This window comes from Sus scrofa, chromosome 2, assembly GCF_054392235.1.
Source record: "Sus scrofa isolate SSC_HxYL_T2T_F1_AM1 chromosome 2, Sscrofa_HxYL_maternal_Yorkshire_Landrace_v2.0, whole genome shotgun sequence".
Classification (NCBI taxonomy): domain Eukaryota; kingdom Metazoa; phylum Chordata; class Mammalia; order Artiodactyla; family Suidae; genus Sus; species Sus scrofa.
Window position 1 is genome coordinate 2,338,492 of NC_139384.1, and position 24,467 is coordinate 2,362,958.

The 24,467-nt window shown below is 51.5% G+C and overlaps 1 protein-coding gene across 1 annotated transcript; it reads left to right on the forward strand.

Moving 5' to 3' along the window:
- Positions 1-20,794: 20,794 nt before the first annotated feature.
- On the forward strand, positions 20,795-21,916 carry LOC102159152 (mas-related G-protein coupled receptor member X2). The gene has a single exon (XM_005660597.3). It carries the CDS (start codon positions 20,852-20,854, stop codon positions 21,875-21,877), a length of 1,026 nt encoding a protein of 341 aa, XP_005660654.3. The 5' UTR covers positions 20,795-20,851; the 3' UTR covers positions 21,878-21,916.
- Positions 21,917-24,467: the final 2,551 nt, after the last annotated feature.

Consider the following 24,467-nt stretch of genomic DNA (forward strand, 5'->3'; position numbering starts at 1 on the left):
ACCGAGTTGTCGTGGTTGTGGTGTAAGCCGGCAGCTACAGCTCCGATTGGACCCCTAGCCTGGGAACTTCCCCAGGCTGTATGGGTGCAGCCCCAAAAAGACAAAAAAAAAAAAAAAAAAAAAAAGAGTTCCTGTGGTGGAGGGTGGTGGGTTAAGAATCCAGCTGCAGCCACTTGGGTGGCTGAGGCCTGAGGGATCTATCCCGGTGGGGCACAAGGTTTTCGTCCTTGGTGTATGTACCTCGGGTTCAGTCCCTTTAACAGTGGGGCAGCGTTCCATCCACCGTAGGGCTCCGTCTACTGACCCGGCCTCGTCGGGGTACACACCCATATCCTCTCCCCGTTACCGTGTTTCGCCGTAAGAAACGATCCTGCAGCGAAACACGCCTAACGAAGGAGGGGCCTGGGAAGACGACACAGGAAGCTTCCCGCTTGTCTGGAAGGCTGCTTTTTATTTTTCTTTTTTGTCTTTTTGTCTCTTCAGGGCTGTACCTGTGGCATATGGAGGTTCCCAGGCTAGGGGGCCAATCGGAGCTGTAGCCGCTGGCCTATGTCACAGCCACAGCCACGCCAGATCCGAGCCACATCTGTGACCTGCACCACAGCTCACAGCCACGCCGGATCCTTAACCCACTGAGCAAGGCCAGGGACTGAACCCGCAACCTCATGGTTCCTAGTCGGATTCGTTGACCACTGCGCCGCGACGGGAACTCCTGGAAGGTTGCTTTTTAAAACAAGATGTCAACAGGTATTTAAAAACGCTAAACTTGGTGGTCTAGGGCTTGGTGAAGATGCAGTGTTTTCCCTGCTGTGGCCGGGGTTCGATCCCTGGTCTGGTAAATGAGATCCCACATCAAGCAGCTGCACCCTGTGGCCGAAAAAAAATTTTTTTAATTAAAAAAAATGTTAAGGATTTCCCGTCGTGGCGCAGTGGTTAACGAATCTGACTAGGAACCATGGGGTTGCGGGTTCGGTCCCTGCCCTTGCTCAGCGGGTTAAGAATCCGGTGTTGCCGTGAGCTGTGGTGTAGGTTGCAGACGCGGCTCGGATCCCGCGTTGCTGTGGCTCTGGTGTAGGCTGGTGGCTACGGTTCCGATTGGACCCCTAGCCTGGGAACCTCCATGTGCCGCGGGAGTGGCCCAAGAAATGGCAAAAAGACAAAAAAAAAAAAAAAAAAAAGTTAAAATTGGACTCCACCTGGTGGTGGACATGTGGCTGTCCATTAAGAAAGCTTTTCTGTGTGTGCAAACTACTTCATAAGAAGAACAAACCCTGGAGGATATTCCTAAATAAGAGAAGGAAAAATATTGTGACGGTCCCTGTGTTATTTAGCGGGGGAGTGGGATCCTCTTTTTCTGGCACCATCTTTAACCTCAAGGGTACCCCCTGCAAGGTCCGATTTGCCCCCTGCAGTGGAAATCTGTGCTTCCGGAGACCCTTCCTGCAAAGTCTGTATCCTTTGGGCAGAAGTGAGACAATGAAGCATTGCAGACATCAAATGGGGTTCACCTCCTGTTTCCGTTCCATGGGCCCAGTGCATTTGGTATCTCAGCCGCTATAACCGCCACTCCACCGGCGTAGCGCGTTCTCACGGATCCTGACGGTGCCAGCATAGAGATGCAAGCATCCTGTGACTGGCAAAACTGAGACCTCCGGTTGGGGAGGTTGGCAGCCCCCCAGGAATCCAGGAAAGCCCGGCATTGTCTGAGCTTCCCCTGCCTCCTTGCTTAAGGATCAGGATGAACACCCTCCCCCGGTCTCCCAGTTTGGTCCTGCTTCATAGACCTTATCCGCAACCTGGAGCCTTCTTCTTGACTGGCATGGACCAACCATGGTGTCTCATGCCAGCGCCCACTGCAGCTGCCATCCCCGATTCACACATCAAGGGCCCCTCCCAGTATCCTGTCCGTGGATCCTGGACCTGCTCGATGCCCGGGGAAACTGGATTTAGCCTCCTTCGGGCGGGCATCAGGGAGGACTTGGTGCCAGCTCCCCCGACTCCCCCTCACGGCGGTTGTCCTCTCCTCCGCCCCTGCATTTCTCTGTGCCCACTGTGCTGTTGGATGTTTCGTCACAGGGGAACCCAGGAGGCTCGTGACTTCCCCGTTTTGTGGCCACTCAATCATGAGACATAGGACCTTGGCTTGATGAGATCTCGTTTAGGGCAAAGGAGGAGCTTTCCTGCGAAAGTCAGATTCACCGTCTCCATCTTCTTGGAAGATGATGGATAGAGGCAGTAAACATGGTTGATGCCCCCCGCCCCCGCTTCTCTCTCTCCCTCCCCACCCCTTCTCTCTCTCTCCCTCTCTCGTTTTTAGGGCCACCCCTGCAGCCTATGGAAGTTCCTGGTTCAGGAGTCGAATCAGAGTTGCAACGGGCTTATGTCGCCGCTTGTGGCAACGCGGGATTCTTAACCCCCTGAGGGAGGCCGGGGATCGAACCTGCATCCTTGCAGACACTGTGTTGGGTTTTTCACCCACTGAACCCCAACAGGAACTCCCCTTCCTACTACTTATCCACCATAAGGGAGGCAGGCACACGGCGGGCGCGTTCCTGGTGGAAGGGTGCCTCTGGAGGTGGAGGCGTGGGGTGCAGGCAGGCTGCGAATTTTCTGGCACTTCTCCTATCAAGAGGGGAGGAACCTGCCTCCTTCCCTTAACTCTGGGTGGCTTTTCACCACTGCAGGGTGGCGGACCTGATGCTCTGGGACTCCCGAGGCCGCAGGTAAAAGGCCAGAAGCTTCCTTCTTTGCTGCGGCCGACACGCGGCTTGGAGCCCCGCCCCGTCGTGTAAGCATCCAGCCTCCCCCAGGCTTCCGTGCTGTGAGGAGGCCTGAGCCGCACGGAGAGGCCGTGGGCAGGCTCGGGCCTGACAGTCCCGGCTGAGCCAAGCCTTTCAGGAATCCCGGCCCGAGCAGCAGACGTAGGTTCCAGATGATTCCAGCCCTCAGCTGGGGGCCCCTTCACTTGCTTGTAGCACCTGAGTTTCTCCCGCTGAAGCGCTGGGCCTTGCTGTGCTGTTTTCCTAAAGAGCAGAATGCGTAAGCCTAACAAGTTGCTTTGAGCCATTGCTTTGGGGGTGTTTGTTACACAGTAACAGGAGACTGGCCACTGTCCCAGGAGGCAGGTGGGGATAGTTTGGGGTGTATTTTAGGCATCCTGGCAGCTTTATAGCCACACCTGGCTGCGCCATCAGAATCTTCCCTGGGTTCTTCGTCCCAGCTTGCGGATTTAGAATCTGCGGGGACTTCGAGACTGGTTTTGGAGTTCCCCTTATGGCTCAGCAGCTTAAGGACCTGACATTGTCTCCAAGAAGATGCGGGTTCAATCCCTGGCCTCGCTCCGTGGGTTAAGGATCTGGCATTGCTGCAAGCTGCGGTGTAGGTCACAGGGGCAACTCAGATCCCTTGTCGCTGTGGCTGTGGAGTAGGTCTCAGCTGCAGCTCCTATTCGACCCCTGGTCCAGGAACTTCCACATGTCGCAGGTGCAGCCATTAAAAAAAAAGGAAGGAAAGACTGTGCTAAAATTGTATTACCAAAAATGTGGTTGCAGCAGGAATAGATAAAAAACCAAGAGAACAGGACAGCTAAGGAGCTGACCCTTCACTTACAGAAATGATATGTCCTAGAAGTGGCACCGCTGACCGGTGGGCAAAGGAAGGGAAGGGCTATTTGATGAATGTTCTGTTTGGAAAGAACAGCTTTGATCCTGATCTTGCTCCCCACATACCCCGGCCGCATGCGAGACCTAAATGTGAGAAGCAAAACGTTAACCTTTTATGTATTTATTTATTTTTTACTTTTTAGGGCCATACCCACAGCATGAGAAGGTTCCCAGGCTAGGGGTCAAATCGGAGCCGCAGCTGCTGGCTTACACCACAGCCACAGCAATGCGAGATCCGAGCCACATCCAAAGCCCTCACCGCAGCTTGCAGCAATGCCGAATCCTTAACCCACAGAGCGAGGCCAGGGATCAAACCCGCGTCTTCGTGGATACGAGTCGGGTTCTAAACCCACTGAACCACAAGGGGAACTCTGCAAAACTTCAACATTTTAAGAGAAAGATACACAGGAGAACATCCTTTCAGCCTCGGGATAAAGATGAAAGGACTCTTGGACAAGTCACAAAAAAATAGCAAAATATAGGAGGAGATTGGTAATTAAAAAACCACACTTCTGTTTATCAAAAGCCTCCAATACAAAACGGTAAGTCAGGAGTTCCCGTCGTGGCGCAGTGGTTAACGACTCCGACTAGGAACCATGAGGTTGTGGGTTCGATCCCTGGCCTTGCTCAGTCGGTCGAGGATCCAGCGTTGCTGTGAGCTGTGGTGTAGGCCGCAGACGCGGCTCGGATCCCAAGTTGCTGTGGCTCTGGCGTAGGCCGGTGGCTACGGCTCCCATTGGACCCCTAGCCTGGGAACCTCCACATGCTGAGGAAGTGGGCCTAGAAAAGGCAAAAAGACAAAAAAAAAAAAGAAAAAAAAAAAAAACACCACAGAAAAAAAACAAAAAAAAAAAGGCACCAAAAAATAAAACAAAACATGAAACAAACAAACAAAAAAACGGTAAGTCAAGCTGCAGACTGGAGGAGAGATTTACAGTAACTACATTCCTGCTGTGGCAGCAGGTGAAGGAGCCTGCGTTGGCTCTGCAGGGGTGTGAGATTTACACTGAATATCAATTCACAAGAGGTGAAAAGGATTCCTGCCCATCAACAGGGAAAAAGCCAATTCAGTGGAAAATGGCCAAGGTATTCGAGGGGTTCACGGACAAGGAGACCCAGTTGTTCACAGAGGAAAGCGCACCCCGCCTCGCCAGGAACGCAGCAAATCGTCGTCCCAGCGGGATCCTGTTTCAGACCCAACTTGTTCAGGAGACAAAATGCCAAATGCAAATTCCCGGGAAGATGCGGACAATGGAGTCCTTATCCGCCGCTGGCGGGAGTGGACGGGCTTTGGAGACAGTTGGCAGCGGCTAGTCAGGTTGAAGATGCAATTCTCTGCCTGTATTAGGCGGCGTCCGGGAAGGAAATTGCGGGGCAGAGCCCTAGGCTTCTGGAGCAAGGCTGTGCCTTCTGTGTTAGGGACTTACCAATACCTGAGCAGTGCCCTGGGCGCCCTTGGGCCCTGGTGGACACTGAGCGCCTGACCACAGGACCTCAGGTGCCCATGTGCCTGGACTGCTCATCCTGAGCCTCCAAGTCGTGATGTGGGCCAGGCGTGGCTGCCGTCCATCCTCAACGGACAGGTGCCCTTGGGGTTGGACCTCAGGGGGTCCAGGGGATTTTACGAACGTGTGGCTCAGACCCACACGCCACCAAAGCCTCGACTTCAGCTCACTCTGCAGGGCTCCACGGGGGTCGCCTAGACGAGGGGACAGAGGAGGAAGAGGGGTAGGCCTTGCTCATGGTTAGGTTGGTGTGCTGGCTTCCGGGGGGGCTCAGAGGGACCGTCCAAGAGAAGGAGCGAGAGTCCTTGGGGAGCATGTGCCTCCAGACCCTGGGCTCCAGAACCGGCTCACTCCTCACAAGGCCGAGGCGGACTGTCACCGACAGGAGAGACCCCATCAGCCCCTCACGCTGACAGCATTGACGTCTCCCCAAAACTCTGGGGCGGGCTTTCACTTCTGGAAGTAGTCATCGCTGGACCAGGTACGCTGGAAACTTCTGATTATAAAACCCCTAGAAGTTCTTGGTTAAAAAAATATATAACAGGCATCATTTTAAGTACATGGCTGTGCTTCCTGTCCTGTTGGGGGAATCCCGAGGGGCTGAGATGGAAAGAGGAAGCAGGACCCCAGGGGGACAGCTCTGATGGACTCGCTCGTTCCGGGAACTTCGAGCCTGGGGTGTAAGGACCCACAACTGAAACTGAGACTTGAGGCGGAGACACGAATGGCTTCTCCCTCCGTGGAAGGTTGGGCAGGAAGGGGTCTGCGTGTGGGGGAGGGGAAGGCAGTGCGAGGCGTCCTCTGGGAGGACAGCAGAGGTCACGGACCGTGCTGCCAGGAGACGTGGGGTCGGGGCCAGATCAGGGGGTGCCTGCGTGCATGCGGGTATTATTAACCTGTTCATAGCCTGGGCAGTGCCCGAGGGAAACAGCGCTGAGAGACATCATGGGATTGCCTAGAGGCATCCTTGGGAAGGGGGCGGACTGGGCTCTTAAGCGCCCATGTCACTGAAGCTCAGTTACTACAACTACGAATTCAAAAGTTGGAAACGGGGGAAAGAGCAAGCGTGGACCTTCCCCCGCAGGGCGGTGTTTTCCTAAGAGGGGTGGAGGGGGACCACACGAGTGGCAGGGGTGGGACCACCCTACCGGCTCCAGTCACACGGGTGCCCTTAAAACTGTGAGAATTAACTTCCAAACCCCGCCACCCATGGGAGGGTGGCAGGTGGGTGTGAAATCCCGACGTGACTCTTCCGGCCGGTGTAAGTGGTACGGCAGCGTGGTTTTGACTTGCAGGCCTCTAATCACAAGCGATGCTGAACATCTTCTCATGTGTTTTTGGCATCTGTATGTCTGCTCTGGAGAACTGTCTGTTTAGATCTTCTGCCCATTTTTTGATGGGGCTGTTCTCTTTTTTGGTGTTGAGCGGTAGGAGGTGTTTATAAATTCTGGAGATTAATGCCTTGTCAGTCGATTCATTTGCAAATATTTTCTCTCATTCTGTGGGTTGTCTTTTCATTTTGTTTAGGGTTTCCTTTGCTGTGCAGAAACTTTTAAGTTTAATTAAGTCCCATTTGTTTATTTTCGTTTTTACTGTCATGACTCCAAGAGGTGGATCTGAGAAGATGTTGCTGTCGTTTACATCAGAGGGTGTGTGGCCTCTGTGTTCCTCTAAGAGTTTGACAGTGTCTGGTCTTATATCCAGGTCTTTAATCCATTTTGAGTTTATTCTTGTGTGTGGCGTTAGGAAGTGTTCTAATTTCATTCTCTTACATGTGGCTGTCCAGTTTTCCCAGGACCACTTATTGAACGGGCTGTCATTGATTATATAATCAATTATATCATATTCGATTATGTTCAATTGTATAATCAATATACATATGTAATTGATTGATAATCAATATAATTGATTATAATAGTCTTTATTATATTATTTTCATATAATTGTTTAAGATTATATAAGCAGGAGTTCCCATCGTGGCTCAGCGGTTAATGAACCCGACTAGCATCCATGAGGACACAGGTTGGATCCCTGGCCTCGCTCCGTGGGTTAAGGATCTGGCGTGGCCGTGAGCTGTGGTGTAGGTCACAGACACGGCTCGTATCCCGAGTTGCTGTGGCTGTGGTGTAGGCCGGCGTCTACAGCTCCGAATGGACTCCTAGCCTGGGAACCTCCATATGCCACAGGTGTGGCCCTAAAAGACAAAAAGACAAAAAAAAATTATATAAACATAGAGGTTTTAATGTGTAAATTATAAAATTATAATTATATAACACTGAATTTAGAATAATAATTATTATAATTTTATAGTTAATACCCATTTTCCACATTATTTATTTATTACTAGCATCATGGCTGTAATAGGTCCATAGTAAGAACTGTGGTCACTTGGATGTGGTTTTTTTTTTTTTTTGTCTATTTGCTATTTCTTGGGCCGCTCCCACGGCATATGGAGGTTCCCAGGCTAGGGGTCCAATTGGAGCTGTAGCCCCCGGCCTACGCCAGAGCCACAGCAACACGGGATCTGAGCCGCGTCTGCAACCTACAGCTCACGGCAACACCGGATCCTTAACCCACTGAGCAAGGGCAGGGACCGAACCCGCAACCTCATGGTTCCTAGTCAGATTCATTAACCACTGCGCCACGACGGGAACTCCCTGGATGTGTCCTTGGGAGCTTTGTGTGAAATATCAGCCTGTCGTTTTGATGTACAATCCTTTGTCTCAAAAAACGTATAGGACTGTGCCCACAACTACGAGCAGGTGGACCACTTCTCAGAGCTTCCGAGAATCTGCTTCCTGGGTTATAATCCTCAGTTCGGCTCAAATAAAACTCCTTCTTCTTCACCTGATAGTTAATTGGCTTTTCATCCACACTACCTGGGTGCCGTTACTCCCAAACCACGGCGTGTGGATTCTTCTGAGTGTCATTAAAGGTCACAAGATCAGTGCCGAGATGCCTTAAAAAAAGCCCTGTCCTCTCTTATACCTCCATCCCTCTCCTCCCGTCCCACGCACCTGACCCGCCTGAGAGCAGTCTCTCCACCTGCTTCGTTTCCAAGATGCTGTGCCCGTCGTTGATCCATAGTGTCTGTAACGTGGGCAGGAGTTTGGATGGACGGCTGCCCCGCAGAGGACGGAGTCAGCCTCCGGGCTTATGGATAAAGAGGGTGGACAGAGCGGCACCTCTAATTTTGGAACAGTGCTTGGAACCGGCTAAGATGCTCAACGCGTATTTCTTAAATGAACGAAAGTATAATTTCTAGGCGCTCTTGGTTGATTGACAAGACCAGAATGTCTGTGGGCGAAAGCCCGCAGGTAAGAAATGATGGGTTTTTGCTGGAAATGTGGTTGTAAGTGGACAGAAAGGCAACACAGGGGCTTCAGAGGGAAGCGGGGAACTGATGCACCTGAGCTCGGGGACCAGATACAGGCTGATGGGGTGCGCGGAGTCAAGACATCCTGAAGAAAGACGTGGAGAGGAAAGCTTGGAATACATCTCTTTAAGAATCAGGTACAGGAGTCTGCGTCGCGTCTCAGTGGGTTAAGAGTCTGACTGCGGTGGCTCGGGTCTCTGCGAAGGTGGGGGTTTGATCCCTATCCCAGGGCAGTGGGTTAAAGGATCTGGCATTGCTGCAGCCAAGACTCAGATTCAGTCCTTAGCCTGGGAACTTCCATATGCTCTGGGTGCGGCCATTAAAAAAAAAAAAAAAAAAAAAAAAAGAGTGTCATGTACAAATGATGGAGCTCCCTGGTGGTCCAGGGGTGAGGGGTGCTGGCTCCCGGCCATGTGGACGTGCAGCAGTGATACCCACCAGGCCGCCGGACGCCATGGAATCCTGGAGAGAGTGAGGGGAGTCTGGGGGCCTCTGCAGGGCAGGTGAGTTTTCAGCCACAGGCAGGCCCCCGAGGGCTGAGGGGCCAGGTAGCCAGAGTGCCCGGCTCACTTCTGCCTGGCCTGGTCCCAGCAGAGGCGCCAGGCTCTCCATCTCTCCACATATTCTGCCCGTGTGGACCTTTGCATGTGTGGCGGTGCTGGCCCAAGCTCTGCTCTCCCGGCTGCTCCCGGCCTGGGGCAGGCTGGCAGGTCCTGAAGAGACGCCAGCCAGGACACATCCTTGTCACTGCACCATGTGACCAGCTGTCACTTTGGATTTTCTGATCCTTGCAGAGTCGAAGGTGCTGATGAAAACCGAGGGATTGCGTCGGCCCTGCCAGGCCCCCAGCAGGAGTCCGGGAGCCCTGTGCCTCAAGAGCGCTGAGACCCAGCCGGGATGCGCGGGCAGCCGGCACTCGCCCTGTGTCCGGAAGCTCGGCTGCAGCTGGTCAGTACGAGTCCCACCCCAGATAACACTCCAAAGGGACAGAGTCACAGAAGACTTCTTCCGACACTGCACCTTCTGTCTCTGCCTCTCTGTCCTCTGTCTCTTTCCCTCTGTCTCTGTGTCTCTCTGTCCATCCGTCTCTCTCTCTCTGTCTCTGTCTCTCTCCCTCTGTCTCTGCCTCTCTGTCCTCCTGTCTCTTTCCCCCGTCTCTGTCTCTCTCTGTCCGTCTGTCTCTCTGTCTTCGTCTCTCTCTGTCTGTCTTGAACTCCACCAGCTCCTGGACTGAGACTAGGTCTCTCACTCTGGCCAGCAAGGCTGCATCACCTGGTCCCGCGGTGCCATGCTCGGTGCCACCATCTGCTCCCGTCCATGCAGCCAGCCACACCATGGTCTCTGAAGGTAAGGACCAGCGCCGCGTCGCAGGTGATGCTGGATGCCGCGTCTGAGGTCTCTTTGGACAGCACGCAGGGCAGGTCCCAGCTCTGCCGCCGGCCTTTCCCTGGGGTGGGAGTGATGCCGCGAGTCTGGGTTGGGCGCCTCCCCCACCCCCACCCCCCAGCAGCATCCTCAGAGCCAGGGCCTTGCGTTCCCTGTGCTCTGCTGAAATCAGGCACCCGAGCAGCACCTCCACTGGCCGGGGCTCGTCTTTTCCTCATTTCCCTTTGCAGGTGCACCCCCCCATACCTGTGAGTGTGCAGATATGCAGAAATGTGGTCTTTCAGCTGGTTTTATTTTATTTTTAAAATCTATTTAATTGGGGGGGGGCATGTAGAAGTTCTCAGGCCAGGGATTGAATTCGAGCCACAGCTGCCACCTACGCCACAGCTGCCAAAACACGGAATCCTTTAACCCACCACGCTGGGCAGGGAGAACTGGCACCTCTGTAGCGACCCAAGCCAATGCAGTAGAATTCTTAACCAACTGCGCCCTGCAGGATCTCCTTTCATGTGGGTTTTTCTTTTTCTTTTCTTTTCTTTTCTTTTTTTAAGCCCATACTTACAGCATATGGAAGTTCCCAGGCTAGGGGTCAAATCAATCAGAGCTGCCAGCCTGCGCCACAGCCACAGCATCACTGGATCTGAGTCACACCCGTGGCCTACACCACAGTTCACGGGGTGATCCTTAACCCATTGATCAAGTCCAGGGATCGAACCCGCATCCTCATGGGTCCTAGTGAGGTTCTTAACCCACCGAGGCCCATTGGGAACTCCCTTCTTTCATGTGGCTCTAAAGCCACGGCCTCTTCTTTTCCCTTTGTGGGCCCTGCACTGTGCCTTCTCCCACCTCCACACGCAGTTGCACCCTGGCCAAAAAGCGTGTTTCCTGGCAGATCCTCTGTGCCCGTGTGGGTCCACGCGAGCCGTACAATCCTGGGGTGCACACCAGGGGTCGCTGCCTGCAACACAAGGTCTCAGAGCCTCCCCTCCCCCTCTTCCATCACCACCCCCCGCCCAGGTAGCCCCCTGCTGCTTCTTGGTGCCTGGAGCTTGGGGTCAGCCTTGCACGGTGCCAGGTGCCAGGGCTGTGCTAGTGGGTGCCAGCTGCACTCTCTGCGTGGCCATGCACGTGGTCCGGATTCTGCCACCACCAGCCATGCTGCGCCAGCCGCACTATGCATCTTCTTGGATAGATGCTGCTTTCCGGGGGGGTGGCTTCACTCCCAGAGAGAACGTTCTGGGTCAAAGACTCTGTATCATTTCAATTTTATCAGATGCTCCCAGACTGCTTTCCAGGCATCCCTCCTGTCAGCTCTGCGAACATCGGGATGCAGGCTTTTACCTTTGATGGAGTTTACTTCTCCTGTCAAATCTGTGAACTCCTTTCCTAACTCTAGGTTGGTAAGATTTTCCCCTATGTTTTAATCTAAACATTTTATATTTTATACTTAGACCTATGCCCAATTCTGAGTTAATCTTTGCCTAAGTTATGAGGTTTAGAACAAGATATTTTTGCACATGAAAATCCAGTCGCTCCCACACTATTTGTTGAGAAGACGCCTTTCTCTGAATTGACTTTGTACCCTGTCAAAATCAGTTCACCACATGCCTGAGGGTCTATTTCTGGGCTCTGACCTGTTCTGTCCATCTCTGAACCTGTCCTTCCCCAGGACCACACAGTCTTCATTGCTGCAACTTCAGAGTAAGTTTTTAAGTTGGGTAATGTGATTTTCACACTTTATTCTTTTTTCAAAATGTGTAAGCTGCTCTCGTTCTTACATCTTTACATGTAAATTTCAAAGTCAGCTTGTCTACCTCTAGGAAAAGTCTTTCCGGGATTTTGCTTAGAACGGCAGTCAGTCTGCAGATCAACCTGAGGAGAACCGATGCCTTTACTGCGTTGGGTCTTCCCATCCATGAACATGGTACACCTTTCCTTTCATTCATCTTCGGAGTTCTTTCTTCAGAGTCTTGGCGTTCTCAACATGCAGATCCAGCGTGTTTTCTGTACATCTATACCTAGTGTTTGGCTTTTCGAGGCAATTATAAATGTTATTTAAAACACTTCTCTTTTCCAGTTATGGTCTTTCTAGTGCCTCTCATGCTGAGGTCTCTCCAAACTTGTGCATTAGGTCTACAGATTTCTCTTGTAGAGTCTTTAGAATTTTCTGTACAGGTCATCTGTGCGTAAAGACAGTTTTATTTCTTCCTTTCCAGTCTATTTGTTTGTTTGTTTGCTTGCTTTTTTAGGGCCACACCTGCAGCATATGGAAGTTCCCAGGCTAGGGTTCGAATCGTAGCTACAGCTGCTGGGCTACACCACAGCCACTGCAACACCAGATCCAAGCCACATCTGCAACCTGCACCACAGCTCATAGCAAGGCCAGATCCTTAACCCACTGAGCGAGGGCCAGGGAATCAAACCTGCATCCTTATGGATACTAGTGAGATTCGTTTCCACTGAGCCACGATGGGAACTCCCAGTCTATGTATTTTCATTTCTTTTTCACTGGGATGGCTAGGACTTCCAGGATGATGTTGAATAAGTTGGTAAGACTAGGTTTCTTCGTTTTGTCCCTAATTCCAGGGGGAGGATCCAGTTTTTGCCATTATGTGTGATGTAAGTTGTTGTTTTTGGTAGATGACCCTTATTGCTGCCAAAACCCAGCCTCTGTCCACTAGTGCTGAATAGAAACAGAGACAGAGTTTGGGGTGAAGGAGAAAAAGATATTTTTAATTGCTTTGCCAGGCAAAGAAGGCTACAGCAGGCTAATACCTTAAGGACTGTGCCTCCTTGGGAGAACTGTGGGGAGTTTTATGGTAAAAAGCAGAAAAACAAGCTTTCAGATGGGGACCAGGATTGGGGAAAAAATGCATCCTTCCGTCTCTAGGGGAAAATCTTTGCCATCAAAGCTGGTGTCAGGAGATCTCGGCCTGATTGCGAAGGTGGTTTTCTGGGTTATTGCCTAGAATAACAGTACTTGGGAAGAGGACATATTGATCAGAGATTAGAACTGGGTAAATTCCTGAAAAAAATCAAGTGCTAATCGTCTAACTCACAGGCAATCGTGTTCAGGATGCCTAATCTTTAGCTTATGGGTGATTGTGTTTAGGGCGAAATGAAGCCAGGGAGAAGGACCAGGAAGGACACCAAGCTGTTCAGTTTTCAAGTATTCCTCCCTAAAAGAAGCATAAGGAATATAACTTTTCTCTTATGTGTATAGAATGCATCTGTCATTCTATGTGCCCCTTGAGGGGGAACCAGGATTCTGCCCCAAGGCTGTGCTATTGTTTCCTTCTTTCTTTTTCTTTTTTCTAGTGATTTTTATTTTTTTCCACTACAGCTGGTTTACAGTGTTCTGTCAACTTTCTGCTGTACAGCAAAGTGACCCAGTCATACTGGGAGTCTGGGGTTAATAGATGCAAACTATTGCCTTTGGAGTGGGTAAGCAATGAGATCCTTCTGTGTAGCACTGGGAACAGTATCTAGTCACTTGTGATGGAGCCTGATGGGAAATAATGTGAGAAAAAGAAGGTATATGTATGTGTGACTGGGTCAGTCTGACGAACAGTAGAAAATCGACTGTCATTTCTTGACTGTTCCTCCCTTGTCTCTGCATCCTCTCCCTTCCCCGACCACAACTGTCTGAACTTGCCCCTTGGAACTCAGGGGAGGCCGTGGAGGCTGAATGAGGCCCATTTCCTAAAAACAAGGAATGGGGGACCCGGAAAGGCTTTTGTGCCCGGGAACCCCACAGGGCCCTGATCAGTTACAATGGTTGGCTGTGACGGTTTCAGCTGGTGGGATCTCTAGAATTCCCTTATAGCCTCTGGAATGTCCCCCCTCAGCAGCTGCTTCTCTCTCTGGTTTTTACTCTGTTTTCATGGTCAGAAAAAAAATGCAAGCACTAGTATGCAAGTGGGAGAGGCAGAGGGAGAATCAGGCAGACGGGCATGAACAGTGAGGGTCAGTGCCCTGTGGGTTCCAAGTCCCACTCCAGGTGGCTCTTTAGATAAGGGTTTTGAGAGTCGGGAAAGGCTAGAGACCCTCTGCCCAGCCCTGCAGTTCCTGAGGTGGCCTCTAGGTGGCAGTAGACCAACCTCTAGAACAGGAACAAAATCAAACCCAGATTTCACAAGGGCCCTGGTGCCACACATGCGCTCCCCAAAAGAGGCTTCCTGCATGGAAGAAAGTTAGGGTAGGCGAGCTCTTGGGCTCACAGTGCCTAGGGGAAGATGGCATTTCCTCTCCCCATCTTCCCCACGCCTAGACACCTAGTACAGAAAAGCATGTCTGCCATCTTGAAACTTTGTTCCCCAGTGACTTCCATGAGGCCATCCCCGTTTTCATGCTGCAGAAGAGGCTACTCTTGGTGCTTGTTTCCTTCGTAAGAAATAAATACCGTACCTACGTGAGGACCCCTGTCCTTCTTGACCCAGGGTCTCTGATTCTTCCAGAATACCGCAGTGTCGAGGCCTTGGTCAGATGCATGATCACTGTGGCCTGTGAGTCAGGTCTGGTGCAACAGAGAATGAGACAATGAAAAGGAAAGGGTGGACGGGAAGCAGATCTGTGTGGGGGAGAGACCAAGGAGGCGTCCTGTACCAATGCTCTGTTCCACACTACAGACCCTAACTAATGGGCCAGGTGGTGCTTCAGCTGATTGGCGTTGATGCCATTTGATCCTCCCAATGGGTTTTCATTTTTCAGACGAGGACATGGAGTCCGAAGTGTTGGGTCACCTGACCAAGAAGTAACATTTGACGGACTTGGGGGGTGATCATGTGCAATGTAGCCATGAGCTGGCAGGTATCCATAATGAGCTCTACCAGGGTGCACTCTGCCAGGTGTTTGGTAAGGGACGTGCCTCACAATATGAGACCTTCTAGAAGCTACAGCACAGGGACCATCACCCAGGGTGATGAGAGCAAGGGCTCTGCTGCGGTAGAGGGGAATGGCAGAGGGCTTGTGGGTCCAGGTGGCATTACTCAGCAGCATGGTGGGAGCCTCTGCATCAGAGGGCACCGGCAGGCGCTGTGGCTTGAGGTCTTTCACAGCCGGATGTTTGTCTTATCTATGGCTAGCAGATGCTGTGTGACGTTTTGGAGAATGATAAACAGACTCTAAATGGCTGAAAATCCGTGTGTTGGGGCATGATTTAAAACAACTTGGTGTGTGAAAATAAGTATGGTGCTGATGGGCTTGGAGCTTATGTGTCCTGGCCTGCTGCTCAGAAGTAAAGAAGTAACCTTCCCAAGACCTTGTTTTAATTAGCCTTTCTTCTTCTAGCTCGTGCTGCCATGGTTGCTCCAACAACACACTAGGAAATGGTCCAGAGCACACTGGGAATAGGTTCTAACGTTGTGTTCCAGCTGCCACACTGTTCGCAGCCCATCTGTGGAAGAATCTGTCCCGGAAGTTCCTGGTGGTGAGCCCGAGGTCCTGAGAGTAAGTCAACATCAAACACTCTGTCCCACCCCCGTCACACAGCAACATGTCCTGGAAAGGTGAGGGTTTAGTGCCTGCCCCTTCCCTTGGGGGGCCTTATCACTTATCACATTCTTTGTCATATATTGCAGCTTGATTTTTATTTCTAAAAAATGTGGCCACTGGACATTGGTCCTTCCATGGTCATGCATCTGGGTCCCTTCTAGAATAATCTACTTGGGCAAAGAAGGAGGTCAGTCTGTCCCGAGAGGGGGAGCCAGGTGTGAGCTTGGAGGGGAGGTGGGGAAGAAATGGGATTTCCCTGAGGGATGTCTTGTTCCCACCTTTTCTCTGAGTATGAAAACCCTCTCCCTCCCCCCTGGACTCAATCTCCTCTGGACCCTCAGGTGAAATGACAGGACAAGTATGGCAGGGGAGACATAGAGAGATGAGAGTAATTGGCCTTATGGTTGATTTCTGTCCTGTACATCTTTTTCATTGTAGATCTTCAGTTCTATGTGATTTCTTTCTTGACCCTTCCTTGGTATAGTTTCTCCGTAGTCTTGCCCATGATTCTGCCATTTTTAACCACTTAAAAGTTTTAAACTTCTGGGAGTTCCCGTCGTGGCGCAGTGGTTAACGAATCCGACTAGGAACCATGAGGTTGCGGGTTCGATCCCTGCCCTTGCTCAGTGGGTTAACGATCCGGTGTTGCCGTGAGCTGTGGTGTAGGTTGCAGACGCGGCTCGGATCCCACGTTGCTGTGGCTCTGGTGTAGGCCGGTGGCTACAGCTCCGATTCGACCCCTAGCCTGGGAACCTCCATATGCCGCAGGAGCAGCCCAAGAAATAGCAAAAAAAAAAAAAAAAAAAAGACAAAAAAAAAAAAGTTTTAAACTTCTGTGTATGTAAATGCTTCAAAGTCCTAACAGTCTCTGTTAGGGGATATTACTATTTAGCTAGCCACACAATCATTATAAACACTTTTATTCAGTATATTGTGTTTACACTAAACGATGTGCCTTTAAGTTTATATGTTGTATAATCTGCTTTGTTCTAGTTTGTTAAAGATGAAAACCCCAGTGCTTAGAAATACATATAGTTCTTATATCACTGAGGTTCTTACGGTCAACAGTTAAGAATTAGTTGCATTGATTCTTACATGCTTGTAAAATCTTTGCATTTTTGTGGTCTGCAGGAATCATATGAAAAACAAGCTCAGCTGAATTTTGGAGGAGAATACGCCATTGGAGTTGTGATGCACGTTATTAAGGGCTCTAGCCCTAGGTTCTGACCACCTTCAGGAGACCTTGACTTTATATTTGCTTGACTGGGAAGCCATTCATCATCCTGTGTCTCTATTTTATCATCCCCAAAGAGTTTCTTGGAGTTCACTGAACTCCCTGGTATGCACGAGTGGTTTTTTTTTGTTCTTGTTTGTTTTTTTAAATAAATTTGAGGTGTTTCAATCATTAGTTCTTTGAATATTTTTCCTACTCTTTTCTTTCTCTCCTCTTCTGGCACTCCCATCATGCATATTTTGGTGTGCTAAATGTTGTGCCCCCTTTTTCTGAGGCTTCATTTTTGTTCCTTCTTTCCCCCTCTGTTCATTGGATTATATAGTTAGTATCACTCTATCTTGACGTTTTCTAAATCTTTCTTCTGACAGTTTGAATCTCCTGTTGAGCCCCTTTAGTGAATTTTTATTTCAGTTATTGCACTTCTCAGCTCCAGAATTTCCATTTGGTTCCTTCTATAAAAAACTATTTTCTATCTCCTTACTGATTTTCTTTGAGGAGACATTGTCCTCACGCCTTTCTTTTCTTCTGTTTGTATGGCTTCCATTCGTTCTTTGAATATATTTATAGTGGTTACCTGGACATCTTTGCCTGTTCAATTCAATATCTGGTCAATCTGACAGGCAGAGCATCTGCCTGCTTTTCTTTTGTTCTCAGCATCCAGGTCATACTCTCACATTTCTTTTGCATGTCTTATAATATTGTGTTGAAAACTGGACATTAGATAACATATTTTAGCAAGGTGGGTGTTGTTCCCATTCTGTGCAGTTGTGAGAATCATCTTGCTTTGCCTAAAATTTCCTCGTTTCTTGTAAACACTGACAGTATCTCTATTCCCACTCTGCTCATGACTTCACTTATTCCAACTACTTATTTGACTTGCAGAGTTGACATTGGTGAAGGGCTGCTGGAGATAAGTCAGTATTTTGATGGTCCCCACTCTCTAATGATACAGTAACTCATTACCTTAAAGGTATAGCCACAGCACAAAAACTGAGTTAATATACTCTCTTCACACATACTTACAAAAACCTATAGATATAGTTGAACTTCTCATATTCATCTGGTATCAGAAGCAAAAAATTATTGAAGAAAATCTTCTTTTATATGAATGCTTGGCAGCAACCAAAAGTGCTCAAATGAACAAAATGTTGAATAATTTTTTGGCCACACCCACAGCATGTTGATGTTCCTGGGTAGGGATTGAACCCGGGGCACAGCAGTAACCCAAACCACAGTGGTGACAATGCCAAGCCCTTTGCCACTGGGCCACTAGGGAATTCCTGAATAATTTCTTTTGAGCTTCATAGTTTCTTCTGGAACAACTTTGTTGAGATCTCCACTGATGGATGCAAAAGCAATGATGGGTAAAAGAGCTAGGGTCTTAGCTCAAACCAAGGCTGTGGCAACGAGGGTAATCATACTACTGCATTCTTTCCCAGCATCATGGCCTCACAGAAATTTTTGAAAAAGCCACCTTCACCCAGGAACATCCTTGATCCTTGATGAAGCAGAAAAACTCTTAATTTTATTAAATATAGACCCTTGAGTTTAAGACTTTTTACTATTTTACGTGACTAAATAAGAAAGATTTATATCGTCTAAATACATAAGTATACAATAAATATGTGAATAGGTATTACATATATGTCACCTCTGCTGTATATCATTGTATGGTCATTTTCTCAGACTATCGCGTCACAATTACTTGAGTTGAGAATGGAAACAGCCTCTGAAGTCTGTTGATCACTATTTTTACTTGAAAAAATGATTGAATAACTGTGGTTATTCAGACTAGGAGATCTGGAAGGAATTTTCCATGTATTGCAGGAGTGGCAGTAAAAAAAAAAAAAAAAAAAAAAAAAAAGTTACAGGAGAGTGATTCTGAGAATATTGAGACAGAAGCCAAATGTGAGGATGAGATAACAGAGGAGGAAATGCAGAGGATGCAATAGTGATCCTGAGATATCCTCCTGGGGTGACACTCGGCCTCTGATTGGCCAATGACCCCACACAGGATAAAACAAGGGACCTTGAACCACCTTGGTAACCCTCCGAGCTCTACTCTCCTCAGGAGCCCCGAGAGTGGCTCAGTGGTCCCAGCACGGAGCAGATGCCCCAAGGGTGAGAGTTCCAGAGAAGGTGCCTCCTGGAACCGGTTCCAGGGCCAGCACCAAAGGGAAGCGTGAGCCATCCACCTCCTACGCTTCTCTGAATTTTCCCCCAGGTGTTGAGCCAGCTTCTGCTCTGGAGCCAGAGCATCTGTGCCCTCTCTGGTGCCTCTGCTGTTCTCACCCTGGCTTTCCAACCTGCCACGGCTCTGAGGTTCATCCAGCTTCTCGCTCCCTGCCCTCTGGGCTTTGGTCTGATGTCTTGATTGGAAACAGTGATGCCCTGGTCATGCCCTTCTGCATGATTCCCCAGGGGTTTCCCCATTTTAGCTACCATGTGTTTGCTCTCCTCCCTGCTCAGCCCGCCTCACCCCAGCATTCTCATCCAATGATTTCATGGAGTGACTTATGCCATTTCTGCATTAGGACTACATGGCGTGGAGAGACTAATACCTTAAACCATGAGAGTCTGAAATGGAACAGCTACCAGAGTCGGCAGTCACAGGGCTCCGTGAAGAAGCAGCCTAGGACCTATCACAGAGAAGATGGCCTTGGTGTCCTGACCACTCTCCAGCCATCGAAGCAGTGGACCGGCCCCAGGGCGCGGGCTCCTTGGGCAAACAGTGCCCAGAATATTTTGGTGAGCACTGTAAGTTATTCGTGATGACATCAACCTCCTACAGTTTTCTCCTTCATGTCCCTAGAATATTGTTGCTAGTGCATTATGGGTCTACACTCTAAAACCATCCCAAACATGCTCAATCCCTCATACTACTGATATAGTTCATGGGTTCAAACTTCAAGGGCTTTCTACGGGACTGCCGACCCTCCTCTGCGTCTGTGCCCCCCTCTTAGCTCCTCAGACATCACTCACTTCTGGTTTCTTCCTCTGCACCCTTTCCTTTTCTCTGTATCCCTTGGTCCTTTTATTAATTACACGTTTTATTTTATTTTGTTTTATTGGGGTTTAGTTGGCTTACAATGTTATATTCGTTTTAGGTGTTCAGCAAAGTGAATCAGGCACACGTATTCATACATCCATTCTTTTTCCCCCTCTAGGTTATTACACACTATTGGGTAGGTTCTCCTGTGCTCTGTGGTAGCTTCTCATCAATCATCTGTTTTATACAGTGGCATGTCCATGTCACTGTCACCCTCCCGATTCTTCCCTCCCCACAACGGTTTCCCCTATGGCGACCATAAGACTGGTTTTGAAATCTAGGAGTCTGTTTCTGTTTTATAAAAAAGCTCTGTTGTATCATTCTTTATTCGAGTCCACATAGAGGTGCTATCATATGATACTTAGCTGACTTACTCCACCGAGGTCAGTGGGCCTGCCACCTGGACACAGGTATGGAGGCAGACCAGATGCCTCCACACACCTTGCCATCTTCCGTCATCCTCTCCCCTGTACCCTGAACTCCTTTTCATGTACTAACCGTACTGAGCGTTCCACCCTCGGCGTGGACACGCTCCCCCAAGCCTCTGGACCTTCTTCAAGTGGTTTCTCTGCATTGGGTGCCATCCTCCTTGGTAACGTCTACCAGGTCTTCAAGGGTCAACTGTCCCCCGAGGGCTAGAGTTCCAATCATACTGTCCCGTCAGTGGTTGTGACCTCGGGGTCCTTGCAGGCAGAGACTGGCTCTCCCCACCTGCTTCCACCTCGCATTTTGCTCAGAGCCTGAGGGAGAGAGGACACAAGCGAACCAGCTGGTTAGATGCGGAGACGATTGAGTGAGTGAGCCATGCCGATGCCCAAGGGTCCCGCTCAAGAGGATGCAGCTGGGCTCTTGGCTCATCCCTTGGGGAGAGCTCAGAACCACAGGAAGGTCTGGTACTCGGGATGCGTGTGGCTGGGCCTGGAGGTGGGAAACTGAGGGAAGGGGAAGAGTAAGAGAGAGCGATGGGGCGAAGGGGCAAGAAGGGAGGAAAGGAGGGGAGGAGAGACGAGGAATACAGGCGGGGGAGAGCCAGGGCCCTCCCTGCATGCCGGAGTGTCTGCATGTCATCTCTGACTCCCCAGGAGGGCCAGGGGTCACCGGTCCAAAGGACCCAGTGGAGTCCTCCTGAGCTCGGACCCCCTCACCATGGACAACTACTGCAAGACAAGTAATCCGTCTGGCACTGAGGCCGCAGAGCTGGCTGCAGGATTGGGGCTCACTGGCCACGTGGCCTTCCGGTCCATCACGGTAGCTGTGGCCCTTTGCGGGCTGGTGGGAAATGGACTGGTCATCGGGTTTGTCCATCTGTCGGCCCAGAAGAGCTCCTTCTTCGTCTACAGCTCCAATCTGGCCATCGCAGATTTCATGCATCTTTGCTTCCAGATTATGTTCTCTGTCCGCCAAATCCTGAGGTTTTTCCTCCGACGGTGCTTTCACCTTCCCGAGGTCTTCGTGGTCCTGACGTTCTTCTTCTACTTCACTGGCCTGGGCATCCTGACGGCCATCGGCTTCCAGCGCTGTCTGTCCGTCCTCTTCCCGATTTGGTATCGGTGCCATTGCCCCGAGCACCTGTCGGCCATCGTGAGCGTCCTCCTCTGGATTCTGACCTTTTTGATCAATATCCTGAGAGGCCACGCCTGTGGTCAGTTACTCATCCCAGAGACAGAGTTCTGTCCCGCGCTTGTGACCGCCACCGCCGCCTGGGTCTTCCTCCTGTTCTCCATCCTGGGCGCGTCCAGTCTGCTGCTGCTCTGCCGCCTCCAGGCCAGCGCCCAGCAGCAGCATCCCCCAAAGCTCTACGTGGTCCTTCTGCTCTCTGTCCTGGGCTTCTTCCTCTTCGGTCTGCCCCTCAGCATCATCAGGTTCGCCGTGGCCAAAACGAGAGATCACACCCTCAACGACCTCTGTGTCCTCCTGTCCTGTGTCAACAGCACGGCTAACCCTGCCTTCTACCTCATCGGTGGCCTTCACAGGAAGCGGCCGAGCAAGCCCCTCGAGGTGGTCCTCCGGGGAGCCCTGGGCGAGGAGGTGGAGGACGGGGAAGATGGGAAGGTGCCCCCCATTGGCAAGGAGGAGAAGGATGGACGCAGGTTCCTGAAGCATGGCACCCACAATTTCCAGGTAGTAACCATGCCTCATCGTCAGCAGAGAGCTCCCCAAGGCAGCCCCTAAGAGTTCCCTTCTCTGTGCAAAAAAACTAAGAACCTCTGGAAGCAGCTCTTTTGGTGTCTGAAACCAAAGGCACACACGCACCTGAGCCTTTGGAACCACTGTCGGATCATCCTGCAGAACGTGTGTCAAGCAGCATCGTCGCGTCACTCGCCGGCCTCGGAGGGTCCGTTTCAACCTTGCCTTACAGGCGAAACTCTGCCAGTTTTCAGGGTTTTGTTTTTTTCAGCCATTCCTGAGACACGTGGATGTTAACGGGCCAGGGATCGACCCCAAGCCACAGCAACAGCCCTCGCCGCAGCAGTGACACCGGACCTTGACGGCTAGGCTGCCAGTGACTCGCTCGTGTTCAGTCTGGGATAATGAGGCTGCTAAATTCCTTTTGGGTGTGGATGGGTCCTTAGAAATGACGAGCCTCCGTCCTTTGCCCATTTTTCCAGCACGTTCTGCGGTCTGAATGCAGTGTGGTTTTGTTTTTTCCTTGGCTTCCCATGGACTGACCTCGAGGGAGGTGCTGTCTGTCCCAAAACTCTCCTTTGGTCTTGAGAATTTTAACACAATAAAGCTGCATTGATCAGTGCTGTCCAGGGGGACAAGGTCCAGCTGGAGCGGGTGTGGCTGCAGTAAACACACACCCTGCAGTGACTCTGGGTCATCTGGCCGCGTGGCTCTGCTGTGGCTGTTGCGGGAAACGTTGCAGCCAAAGCTGGTAGGACTGTCCAGTGGGGAGAGGAAGGCGCTGGTGGGTCTGAGTTCTCAGGAGCGGCCCCAGGAGATTCTGGGCTGGCTCTGTGCTTGGAAGGACACGCCCCTGTCCTCTCCAGGAACAGGGGTGGGGGGGGTGGGAGGGGGGCTCAGGAAAGAGCCAGGACCCCACACGCCATGCTTGTGCTACAGACAGGAACCCGCAGCTTCTCATTAGCCAAGCTCTGGTGACTATCCTATAACTGTGGGGACATATGCTACAACCAGGGACATTACCTATAACTGGGGGACACTGCCCTGTAAAGAGGGGACACTACCTATAACGGGGGGGGCACTGCCCTATAAATGAGGGCCACTACCTATTACTGAGACACTACCTTCTAACTGGGGACACCATCCAACAGCAGGGGACACTATAGCTGGGGGACTCCCTTACAACGGGGGGACGTTACCCTACACCTGGAGGGCTGGGACCCCCGAGCTCAGGGTTAGGGTTAGGGAGGCTGCTTCGGGACCCTGTCCCTGACCCCACGATGGCGTCCCCAGTGGCCACGCTCCCTCCTGTCCTTCGCTGGGCCACGGCCCCATCCCTGTCAGCACATGTGGTGCGGGAGCCACGGCCTCGCTGCAGACTCTCACCGAGGGCTCCATCAGGCGGTGGGGCTGCGGCAGGAGGAGGCCTCCTCTCCAGGGCTTGGCAAAGTGCCCGTCCGCCTGGGATACCCGCGGGGTGCTGGCACCTGCACGGAGGGGGCCTGGCCGTCCCCCCGCGCCTGTCATCTCAGAAGGGGACAGCCCAGGGGGAGCTCCCACTGCTCAGCTGCTGACCCCATGGCCACGTCTTCCTGAGCTCATTCGTGTCACCACCCGGGAGGCCAGAAGCCGGGGGGAGCCCCCCAGGGTTGGGGGGCTGCTCTCAGGGGACACACCGCCCGCTCCCAGCTGAGCCCCTCCAGACAGGGCTGGTTAGGGAAATAGCAGCGCACCTGGGCCACATCAGCTCGGAGAACAGATTCCACTGCTGTTTCATTTGTCTTCCTTCTGGAGTCTTCGGAGGTGAAGGCCTGAATTCTCCTTGCAGAGTGAAGTACTTTGTTTCCGGAGAAAACAAAGGGGTCTCAGCCTGTGGCTGCTGTAACAAAACCCCACAGGCCTGGCAACTCCCAAACAACAGAAATGCCCTGCTCCCAGCTCTCCAGGCCGGGAGCCACAGCCAAGTGCCCGCACAGCGGGGCCAGGCCCTCTCCCAGCTTGGGCGGCAGATTTCTCGCTGGGTTGCACGTGGCAGAGGGGCTGGGGCCCCTGGGGCCTGTATTATAAGGACACGGACCCCGTTCATGGGGCTCCCCCGGCAGGACCCCATCACCTCCCAGGGGCTGCCGCCCGCAGCACTGTCACATGGGGGCTTAGGCTTTCAACGTGAACTTGGGGGATGCCCACATTCACACCACAGCACTGGGGCTTGGCCGCACAAGGCTGAGGCGCTTCTGGAACAGCGGTCGGGACAGCAGGACGTGGCTTTGTGTCCTGGTGAACACTTGTCTTCATGGCAGGCGACCTGACAGCACAAAGACGCGGCCCTCGTGGGGAGGGGGAGACTGCTCTGAGGTCTGCGGGGGGAGACACGCAGCCGGCGGTGCCCTCAGTCCCCCGTCTTGGGCCTGAGCCTTCGGTGCAGCCCTATCAACACGTCCCCAGGGGTTGCTGTCGCGGCAGGAGCTGAGAAAGCTCTGCGCACGCGCTTTGCAGACCCAGGGCCTGCAGCAGCTTCGCCAGGAAGCATGGACTCAGACGGAAGGACGCAGGGCCCGGGCCAGGGCCTGAGGGCGTGTGCAGCAGCCATTCTTGTTGGGAGGACTTGGGGTTCATTTCCCCTACTTCTTTTTTT